General features: G+C 39.6%; 1 protein-coding gene across 1 annotated transcript; it reads left to right on the top strand.

The window, feature by feature from the left end:
* Positions 1-504: 504 nt before the first annotated feature.
* Positions 505-11611, top strand: DTD2 (D-aminoacyl-tRNA deacylase 2). The gene is made up of 3 exons (XM_075503117.1): positions 505-766; positions 6858-6927; positions 8933-11611. Exons 1-3 carry the CDS (start codon positions 668-670, stop codon positions 9256-9258), a joined length of 495 nt encoding a protein of 164 aa, XP_075359232.1. The 5' UTR covers positions 505-667; the 3' UTR covers positions 9259-11611.
* The last annotated feature ends 458 nt before the right edge of the window (positions 11612-12069 follow it).

Genomic DNA, 12069 nt, shown 5'->3' with positions numbered 1-12069 from the left:
TTTCCATGAAAGAACTACAGCGCGTACTATTCTTACCCCAAGCACGCAACATTTCCCCACCAGAAGACAAGCAGATTTTTCATCTCTCATCAAAAAAAGAAACAAAACCCTGCTCCCTGCTAGCTGTAGGGCATTGGTAAGTTGAGCTGTAAAAATACTTTGTTTATTCCGTCCTAAAGCTTGTATCCTTGCTGCCTGTCCCCTCCTTAGCAGTCACCAACAGATCACAAGCCCTGTTTTACCTTCTGCAAAAGGTATATAGTATTTGCTGATTTTCTCTTGCATTTTTAGCAAGGACTTTCTTTATCGCTTGCATGTCAAATAAGCCGCTTTTCAATATTCGCAGAGCAAAGTCATTGCTGTCCTGCAGACCGCATCGTGAGACTCTCCCTTGGCGGCTGTTACAGGCCCACTTTGCCGTGCCCGTTATTCCCCCACAGGATGGCGGCGCCACCGCCTCCCACCCCTGTCCTACCGCTGTCCTCCCCCCCTCCCAGCCACCTGCGATCGCAGCCTGCGATCCGCCGGCTCCTGCCGACGGGGTACCGAGGCCCATCGGGCACCGACGCCAGCAGCCCGCGACGGCGGAAAGGCGTTACCCGGCGGCAGCGACCGGCCCAAGCACCGCGCACGCCCGCCCCCGCCCTCAGGCCGCGTGGGGCCCGCTATGGCGGCGGCGCGGGCTCGGGCCCTGCTGCAGCAGTGCGTGTCTGCCCGGCTGCAGGTGAAGCCGCCCGAGCGCGGCGCCGAGGCCGAGTGGGTGGAGGTAACGTCTGCCGCGGGCCGCCTCCTCCTCGGTATCGCCCCCTCTTCCCTCGGCGCCGCGGGAAGCGGCGGCTCGGGGACCGCTGCGGGGTGGGCGGCGGGAAAACGCTCCGTCTCCTGCGCGCAAGCGCCGGCGGGCAGAGAGGGAGGGCGCGCCCCTGAGGTAGTGGTCTGTCCGCCCTGATAGAGGGTGCGCCCGGTGGCAACAGCAGGGACGAAACTGCCGTCCTTTCCCTACGCCTGGCCAGATCAGGAGTGCCTGCACTAATGCCCGTGGAGCTTCAGGAGATCCCTGTTTGACTTGCTGTCTACACTTGCCTTCAAAACCTGCAGCCTGGGTCCGCTTCGGTTCGCTCTTCAGAGCTGGCTGCTTTGGAAGCAACCCCCAGGTGGTGGGCTGGCCCCTGCTAGCAGCCGAGCGCCCATCCAGCTACTGCGGTACCCCGGCCGGGAGGGGAAAGAGGAACGAAAGGAGTAAGAAAACAAGTGGGTCAGAGGAAGTCAGGGAAATCACTTACCAGTTATTGTCACAGGTAAAACAGACTTGAGTTGGGGAATTTAAGTTAATTTGTTGCCAGTTAACATAATTAATTAGTGATTTGGGTATTGAAAAAAAAACCCATATATTTAGACATTTGAGGAAAACACTCCTCCTCCTTTTCCAGGCTAATCTTCACTTCAGACACCTTTCCTACCCCATTCCTAGTTTCCATTCCAGAGCCCTCTCCTTACCCCCTCATTATCACCAAAGGTTACACTTAGGCCCTTCGGCAAGGCAACAAGCAACACAGGAGGTTGGGACCAGTGCATAGCGGTTTCACTCTGCTGCTCCTTCTCATTCTTCCCCTGTGCTCCAGCATGGGCCCTCCACAGGGTGCAGTCCTTTCAGGAGCATGGCTGTTCCACCATGAAGCACCTCTCCCCCCTCTGATTTTGTTGTTTCCTCTTTGGTATTATCTGCCCTTTCTTAAATACACTTTCACAGAAGTGCTACAAACTTGGCTGATGGGCTCAGCTGTGTACCTCATTAATTGTGTGATAGTGTACACTTGGAGAAGAAAGGCCAGGTAGAGCAATGGGACTATGGCAGCAGTAGTTCTGATTTTTTTTTTTCCCAGACCTCTAACCAAAAATGAAATTTAGGATGTAGACCATCACACAGCTTGAGGAAAACATTGTAATTTCCCCCTTTTCCTCCTATAGTCTTCTATCGGGAGAGGTAGGTAGGTCTGCAGACTCTTTGGGCTATGTCCTTTGAGCCCAGGGCTATTTACCAAAGCATGAAGGCTGCCCTTTGGGATGCACTGTCCTGCTGTAGTTGTCAGTGTTTATGGATTATCTACACTAGAATAACTCATCTGTGCAGGTGTCAACTATTTAGCCCTTGGGTTTTTTTGGGGTTTGTCTTTTGTCTTTCTTAAAGACCACTACAACAGAAGGCGCTAAGTAAGTCACTTGCATAACTTCTAAAAAGTAAAAATTCTAGGGCTTTTCACCTAGAAACACCTTCTAGGGTGTTTAAAGGGCTTATGAGTTCAACAAATCTGAAGAGAGTTTAAAAAAAAGTCTGTCCCTAGGTGTTTCCACTGTTTGACTTTCACATTCTTCTTAAAACGTTTCTCTCCTTGTTCAGAAGAGACAGGTGGATCCATAAAACCTAGTTTCTGCAGCATGGTCTGGGAAACCAGAATGTTTTGTTCAAAGGAAATATGTGTTATATCACAAATACTGTGTTTAGCTGAAGTGCATCTGTGTGTATTGCATTATTAGCCTCTCGGTGTAAGGTTAATTATAGTGAAAGTCGCTCAGCACAGCATAAATTAACTTTAGGAGAAATATCCTATTTCTAGCTTGCTAATCTCGGAAGTAATTGTGGATCTAGTAAATAAAAGCTGAAATGTCATTTTGCTGGATGTCTTTTAAACTGTCCAAAAAGAGGCATGTGTTACGGTTTAGAGATATCATGACTAACTCTATTACAAGGAAGTTATGCTGTTTATATCTCTTACTTGAAGTTTTAAATTACTTTACCAAAATCACTAGGAAAGTAATAGATTGCACTAAAGGAATCCGCAAGAGATTTGGGCAGTCTCAGCAGCAGATATTTTTCAGACATGAGCCTTACTAATACTTGTCATAGGTACTTAGGAATCTTTCCTGGATACCTGGGTCTTTTTAGGAGAAATCTGTTGTAACAAGAACTAGTCACTGTGCAGCAAAAACCTATGGGAATTTCATAGGTTCTTTAGTATGACTACTTTAGAGGTCATTGGAAGGAATCTTCGCTGCTGACGTTTTCTGGTAGGGTAACGTTACTTCCTATATATGCGTGTCAATGCAAAAATAAAAAATATAGACCTCATAAACTATTATTTACATAAACCAGTGTGTTCCTGGTGATCTGTAACAACTTAAAAGTAGGTCCTCACCTTGAGAAATTTCTAGTGTACTATAAATAGTGCATTATGTAGGTGGCTTTGAATAGCTTCTGAGCTTTAAGAGACCCCTGTAGGTACTTTAGGAACTTGAGAGCGGATGTTCTTTATCTGGAAAAAGGTTAGGAGTGCACTTTTTATCAATACATGAACCACTGCTCTTCATTGTGTTTTCATGATTGAATTTTTCTGGCCTGTTGAGGATTACTGTGAATGGGATGTCTTGTTTATGGAGAAATGTTGGTCAGATAGCATCCATAATGGGTTTATGTATACAGCAAAATACATAAGAGGAAAAAAGGAATTCTTTTAAATGCAGGGGAGAAATAAGGTGAGATTTGGTGTATTTCACAACTATGGGAGAAAAGAAACATAAAAATCAATATTCAGCTACAAAGTATAAGTGCTTACACTTTATGCAAAGAAAACTGCCTCTCCCTTATCTTATTTCCCTTGATTTGTCTTCTGGTTAAGATAGCAAAAAGAGGTGCAAAGTACCAGGCACAGACTTGTTCTGTGACCTGTGGTAGATGATGTAATCTCGCTTTGCTGCAGCTGAATGTATGAAATACGAAGAAATCTTCTCATGGGGTAGCAAATCTGAACTTGAAACAGAAATGTCAAAGAATATATAAATTAGTTTCATAAACTGGCTTCTGAAGGATTACAAAGTGTCTCTGTTTTCATTATCAGTTACACTACATTTTCCTGGGGGCCGGGGGGGGGGGGGGAGGTAAAGTTGAGATAATATTTTGCAGAATATATTTGGGTTTTGCTAATGAAATCCTGCAAAATTCAGATGAATGTATTTAGTCAGGAGGGTGAGGGAGGGTTTAGTTATTTGTTTTTCCTGCAAAAGAGCTGAAAAGGAGTATTTGGAGGCAGCATTGCTAAGGCTGGCTGTATGGCCTTATGGGCTGGGTACTTGAACCCTTCGTGATGCAGGTTGCCTGGTCTGATGGTTACTTAGGACAGTTGTATAATAAACGCCAGTGTTGCAAAGTAACATGCTTTGCTGGTTTATTTATGTAGGCATTTTACTGATAACAGCAAATCCACATAGAGCACAATTTCCCTGCCCAACTGCCTGCTTGTCACTATGTAAGTTCCTTGCAGTGGCTGTTTGCACATCAGCATGTTGAATTTGTAACCTTCTTATTTGTGTTATTTTGCTTGACTTTTCCTGCATTAAATATAGCTCTGAAGAGCAGTAAACTAGACTTTGATAGGTTACAGAGGACCTTCAGCAATGGCAATGTTTTTGCTTTGGTTCAAAAAGTTTACACGTGCCCATTCCTTAAACTGGCAACAAGCACATCTGAAACACTGATATAAGATCAGAGGACTGACATGCATTATTATTAGGTTAGCTCTTGAAATTGCATTCAGTTTTACATCTTCTATTCAATTAAGAAAATTAAAGAACAAAAAAGTAAGACATAACAAGGTTGAAACATGGTCGCACGTGTTGAAAATAGTGTTCAACCACAGTTTTCAGTCATAGTTGTAACTATAAGCTTCAACTTAAAAATAGTTGAATAGTTTTCAGCTATAACATGGTTGAAAAGTATTCTAGAAGATCATAAACATGCACTATAAATAGAAGCATCCTCTAGCAGCTTTAACTTGTCTCTGAATTAATTTTTTTTCATTTAACCTCCTGTCCCTGTGATTTCCCTCAATATGTATGTCTCATGTTGCGATAAAAAGTATATTCAAAAATAAGCGTCAAATCATGAGAGAGGCAGAAAAATAACAAATGTTTTTACTTAATCTTTAGCTGTCTGGCCTTAGGACTTGCAGCTGTCACTTTATTTACTTTTTTGTCTTTTTATATGAGCTGCTTGCAGGATATTGTTACTTCTGTATGTGAGACTGTGCAAAAAATACTGTCACAAGTCTCAGTACTAGCATGATCTTCTGTGATGTGTGCTATATAGCAGAGTCACTTATTTCTAATGCAGTGGTCTAATGCAGATGTATACAGTGTAAATGCGTTTGGCCTGTTTTATCACAAGCGTTTTTATTAGTAGGTATGTGTGCATTGTTATTCTCTATTAATATCCTGATGCTGGTCTGTTTCTGGAATGAATATTTATCTAAACATGTAAGGCTATCTAACTTTTGGCAGCCTGTATTTCTCTCCTTTATTCAAACAGATGGTTTGAAATGTCATTTGAGGTTCAGGCCATCAAATTCTTACAGTGTTTATGAAATACGGCAGTCATTTGGGAACCTGTATAATATTCTGCAGTGGTCAAAATGAGTTTTGAAAGGAGCCATTTAAAGCTTTTGAAATATCTCGGCATGTGACATTTTGGCTACAAAGAGTGTTCTCTTTTTCCAGAAGTTAGTCACAAGAAAAATAGTTGAGAAGGCATAGCTCTTCTCAGTCATTGCCTTGAGCATTTTGTTTAATCTCTACAATAACAAAGGGATAAAACCTCATGTGTATAGCTAAGTTTTCTTCACCAAAAACCTTTATCTTTTAAGGAAAAGGGGGAGAGGGGAAAAAAAAGGTATTTTTAAGAAACTATTCACATTTCTTATCCTTTTGCTTTGATAACGTCGATATTAATGACTCTTTCCTGCCCCAATCTAGTTAGCATCTCTTAGGTGGTATTTCATAAGCTGATATTTATTTTTCTTCTAACAAAAATATAAGGACACTTATTCTTGACAAAGCAGTGGTGAGGTTTTTTTAGATACTGTATGCCTGTGGATATTGTATGCCTTTCTTTTTTTTCCTGAAGAAGTTAAACCATTCCGGTATACTTGTGCATGAGACATAATTGCTGTTGGCTGCAGAGCCTATCAGTTTGTCTTAATAAAGCATAGGTTGTTGCACACTCATTCCTTGTGAACTAACCATGAGAGTAGAAGAGCTACACAAGAATTGCCTTGTGCTTTCTCCTCCGTACAGACCTAATTCTTTCCTCAAATAGATAGTTCTTGCAAGTAGTCTCTCTGAATGTGAAAGAAGTGGCATATCCTTTACCCTGTACAAATCAGGGGAAAGGTCCCATTTCACCAAAAAAACTTCACCCAAACTGATAAATAATATTTTGAACAACTTTATAATATTGTGAACAGCTTCATAGTTGTTGGTCAACATATTTAAATTGGTCATCGTGTTTAAATCCTTAATTAACAGACTGTGTTTTTTCAGAATTATCCTGTACTAGATTACTTTTAACATCAAAATATAATTCAGTTCACTAGCAAGTCCTGTGGTGTTTGTAATGTTTCATAATTGGAAATAAACTCATAATTCACACTGAAAATTATTTTATCTGTATGTTTGATAGGAAAAAAGCTTAAATTATTTCCTATGCTGGATTTAAGTACACTAATTCATCTTGTCACCTTGTCTATGTTAATACTGTACATCGTCCATTCCAACTAAATTTGGCTTCACATGGAGCTAATAAATTGGCTTAATTGTATGTAGAAGCATTGTGCAGATAATCAGTATATATCTCATAAGCTTTCACAGTGTGGTGTGTAAACCTGATGTCTGAAGCTATACTAAATAATTAAAACTACTCTTGGAAGCTTTTTTGTTGCGTAGTTTTGTCATTTTTTATACCATTTTTAATGATGTGTGCATGGTGGAAAATGAGAAACATTGACATAGTTTTCTGTAATCTTTCTTAGATCCAGAGAGGGCTTGTTATCTACATATGCTTCTTCAAAGGTGCTGATGAGGATCTTGTTCCAAAAATTGGTAAGATATAATCCTTATAAATTTTTGTATTGTTTGAAAAAGAAGAAAAGCAGTAGAGGCAGAGACGGCAGCAACTGTTTGGACAAAAAGCCTTCAGATAGCATCATTCCAAATCAATCACCTGGCTGAAAGAACAGCTTGGTTGGTCTTGTTTCTTTTGACAGTTGTCCATACCTCTCACTCTGTCTGTCTTCTCATGATCAACCTGTTAGAAAATAAATTCCTGTGATGATAACAATCTAGCAAACAGAGAGCGCTGCACCTGCTGTTTGACATATTACATGAATCAAGTAACAGGTTCAGTCCAGGATAGAACTGAATTTAGAGAAAACTGTTTTCAAATAATTCATGGCTTGATTTGAGAAGTATTTTAACACTGATCTCGCTGTATGTGCAAGAGATTTAAAATTATAGCCAGTAGAGGGAGTTGGGTGGATAACTAGTGTCCTTCCCATCTCATTTCAGAGATACTATATACACTGTTAGCATTTCAAGTGCAGTTTTCTGGTTCAGAAGTGTAACAGCAATATCTGCAGTTCTTTCCCTCTTCTCCACATGCACTTTAACATTTACATCAAAGCAGAGAAAATGCTGTGGATAAGGTCAAATGGTAGTGATTTCTGTCTTCACCCACTGTTGTTTTGGCCTGAAGTTTTTTGGTTTGTTACTATTTTCTTCTTTACTTCATTTCTCCTCCCTCCTTTCCTCCATTAATAGCACTGGATCACCTGGGAAATTCTGTGATGCCATGTATTCCAGATAAAAGTACCCCTTTTCTTTTCTGTGGCTGGCTGATATTAATGGTTTTGCAAAAGGTTGTGTAACAATAGTGTATTTCAGGCTACTTGCTGGGACCAGCAGAAAGGCCTGGCAGTACGCAAGCACAGGTGCTATTGAAAATGCTGAGAGCAGCTCCTGGGGGGTTCTGTCCTGGTCTTGGAGGGCACGTCTTTCTGTGATGCTAAACTAAGTTGAAATCTTTTGGTGTATTTAAAGCTATGATATGAAAATTGATTTTGTGCTTGTGAGAGTTTCATGAGAGTGTTACTTGAGAATAATGACCTTTTCAGCTGTGTGGCAGCTGAAACAGGCCAGAAGAAGAAAGTTCTGTTTCCTATTAGGAGATTCATCCACGACTATCCTCCTTAAGTGTCTATCTTACAGAATATTTTTTCCTAAATATATTTTGAAACTGTTTAAATGAGTGGTTTTGGTTCCTGAGTCACAACTCAGCTCTTTGCTTTGAACATTTTTGGGTTTGGAGGCATCTACCCTCACAGCTTTTACGGAGTTGGAGGAAATTCTGGGGGAATTACTTGATTTGTTATAGAAACAATGGAAAATACGTTAGTAAATGCATCGATTTTATTTGCAAGTTTATATATTCTGGCTTATGGGCCAAATTGCATCTCTGACCTTCCTGCCCATTTCCTCTCTCAAAAAACAAGCTGGCACCTGTATGTCTCGAAGTGGAGCACTGAAGGACACTAACTCCACTTGAGACCAAACCCCTGAGCTGTGGCTTCAGCCAGATCAGTGCTGGGTCCTGCTGCGAACTACTGCCACCAGAATGAAAAGACAGTCAGGGCAGAAACTTCTCCAAAGTGCACTGAAGGTGGTGTTATCTCCTACAATGTGTAGTGTTGTGCAAATGTTGCCTATTTGAGTATCAGGCAATTAAGTTAGGGTCACTAATTGGATCCTTTGGGGGTGTCCAACTAGAATCAGCTTTAGGATTTCAGACAGTCAACCACTTCCCCCAAAAAATAACTCTTTAGACATATTGTATTAATATAAATATTCTTCACAATACTCAGACATCTTAGTTGGTTAATGGTATTTCTTGACTGTCCATGTTTCGTTTCATTTCATTAATAAAGAGTTTCTTTTACTTGAACAGTTTGTCATGCATCACAATATTTGTTGAATCTTGTTTATGATGTTATATTAGGTCCTGTTTAATTTACTCTAGTTACACTAACTCTTATTTTATTTTTATTTGCAGTCAATATGCTGTTGAATGTTAAATTAAGTGAAAATGAAAGCGGCGAGTACGTTTCTGTTCTTGATTTACCAGGTGATGTGCTAATCATACCACAAGCTACTCTAGGCGGTAAACCAAAAGGAAGAAAGATGCAGTACCATGCAAACATTGAAAAAGAAAAAGGACTGGAACTTTATTCTCAGTTTGTGACTTTGTGTGAAAAAGAACTGGCTGCCAATGCCAAATGTGTGGAAGCAGGTGTTCTCGTTAAGCACGGCACATACGGAAACAGGCAGGTGTTAAAACTGGATACAAATGGACCTTACACTCATCTGATTGAATTTTGAAAAAATAAATGATATCCTGGGTACCGTACTGGCTTGCAACTGTTGTCTTTTTCTTTTTTTTTCATTTCTAAGCATTAATGTACTTAAATGTTTTGGGAGATACAGTGTAAGAAAGACTTTCACTCATCTGTACTGGTGTTGCCAATCCCATTAAATAGAAGGATGCCTGAGACTGCTTTGCGATAATGAGTATGTGTTTTATGTCCATATTCATCTGAAGTGTGTTCAAAATAATTGTTAATATTGATCCAATGAAGATGTGTAATTTGGAAGGCTTTATTAACAAAAATGGGGTAATGCATATGTTTCTTACAACAAAATAATGACAGAAATATTACATGTATTAGCTATTGTAAAGTACGCTTGAGGAAGCGAAGTTTATAGATTAAAAAAACAGAATTCTGTAGATGTACTTATTTGTTCCCAGATTTCCTGAGTCAGACAATTTTTGTCTTTCTGTTTTCTATCTATAAAATAGCAATGCTTTCTAGCTAACAAATATATTGAAAGCACAAATGCACTGAATTTTTAGCCTGTTAAAGAGCAGGTACTAAACAAGAAAGTCCAGCCCCCTCATCCACAGTGTGTAGGGATGGGACACTTAAGGTAGTGCTAGGACTGAACATGGGCTATACAGGGAAGAAAAAGTGAGGCGCATCTAAAAACTGAAGTCAAGGCCATACCACGGAATGGCTTTCTTGAAGTTTGCACTCCGAAATCGCTGATGTGTTTTGATAGGCTGCTTGCTATAGCTTGGTCTGTGACCTCGCCACCTTGGTCTTATGGTCTACTCCATTCTTTCATAACAGAGCCTCAGGAAAAGGACTGAAATACTCAAATGAAAACAAAAATAAAAATGGTACAATGTATGCTGCCATCTCATTGTTCCCTCTGCCCCTATTGCTTCCTTCCAGCTTTTTGTCTATTGAATCTGCCAGGCAGAGACTAGATGATATTTCTTTTATATACAGTGTTGGCACATTTGGGGCCCCATTCCCAGCTGACCCCCTATGCAGTACTGTCATAAACATTATTAACAGATGGTGTAAAGAAGAAATAATGGGAAATTCTGTCTTGTAAGGCAATAAGAACAGAACGGCTACAATAAAATGTGGCAAATTCAAAACTGATGCAAGTGCATTCAACCTGTGAGTCAAGTTTCTTTTTTACTGCAGCGTTATGATTTTTGAAGTCAGTAATTTAGAAGGGTTCAAAGTGAAATTAGACAATTATATGGTTTGCAGTAACTATCCAGAATTCACATTTAAATAATAAATTATTCTGAAAAATATGTAAAACCTCATCGTTAGCGAGCATGCCAGCTTGTACAATCTTAAATTGTAGGTCAGCAGTTAAAAATATTCTGTCCTTATCTTTATTTTTTAAAAAACATAACTGAACTTGTAATCTGCAGGCTCAAACTATGCCATGAGAATCACATTTTTTGAACAGATAGAAAGCTCATAGTTTTGCTACAAGAGTAATGAGATTTTTCAGATTAACATAATGTGTGGTTCATAATTATGAAATACGTAAGGATGTTGAATTCCTGGCAACTGGCACTCTCACAGTTGAAAACAACTATTCACACAAATGGCCTGGAAATATTAGCTAGGTCCCAAATGACATATTTATTCATTAATAATTAACAGTTATGATAGACACAATATGAGTCATATTCTAAGTTCTTACTAGCGACATTTAAATAAGATTGTCCTGATGTGAATGACTAATACAAGTTCATTATGATCTGTGTGCTTGAAAAAACTTTTTATTCCTCTTTCTGTTGGAGTCCAAATCCTAAAAAGTGCTGAGTAATACCATTTTTCACTGGCCTTACAGGAATTGCGGATATTCAGTATATCTCAAGAATTGATCCTTTGAGGTATAATACAAAGTCTGCAGGTTTTAATTTTTCTTTTTCCTGGCTCCAGAAAGATCTTTGGCAGCCTGGCAATTCATTCTCTGTATTTCAAGAACTCCGCAAGTTCTAAGAGGGATGAGCTTGAAAATGTTTAGTGAAAACCAGACTTCAGACCAAACTCCATCTCATACTGATCTCTCATATAAAACCCGTACAAACTTATGTATATTTCAGTGGTTCCTGGGACAAGACAGAACTCTGGAGTTTCTCTAAAAAAGTGGCATCTTTGTACATTATGTGCCTGTTTCTGATTTATTTGTGTATCCATCTTGGAATACTGATTTCTGCTGTCTTCTGCTCCAACGATTGGCAGCTTGTTGAATGCTGTGCCCTTTGTACTGCTTTATTTATATCTACTATTGATTCACAATCCATTTACTGAAAGAAGCCATTTCTGAATAACATGATGGACCATACTGATGAAAAAATTGATTAAAATTATGTTTTCGAAGCCAAATGTGTATTCCTTTCTGCCATTAATATATGCTTTAAACAGATGACCTGACGCTGCTTTAAATAGTTCAAATATTCTATAACTAGACAAAAGCTCAAATAATTATCCTGTTCTACACTTACAGAATACGTATTGGAAGATGCTTAATATTCCCCACTTCCTTGAAATAAACTATAAAATCAGGAGTCATCATTATGCTATTCTAGTGTGGCCTCCAATTCAACTGTCACACAGTAATTGTTGTATCAGGTTTTTGCGACCTTGTTTGCAGCGTACACACCCAAGTGTGTCTAAGCTAAGCGTGCGTGGACTATGAACTGTGCTCATAAAACTAATGAGTTCAGGTGCAATAGCTTGTTTTTTAGTCAGCAGTATTCCTGCTTCTTTCCCTTGCCCTTCGTGGAAATACTTACCTCTGCTGCTACATACAGTA

Source organism: Mycteria americana, chromosome 5 (genome assembly GCF_035582795.1).
Source record: "Mycteria americana isolate JAX WOST 10 ecotype Jacksonville Zoo and Gardens chromosome 5, USCA_MyAme_1.0, whole genome shotgun sequence".
NCBI lineage: Eukaryota > Metazoa > Chordata > Aves > Ciconiiformes > Ciconiidae > Mycteria > Mycteria americana.
This window is presented reverse-complemented; position numbering and strand designations above follow the sequence as displayed.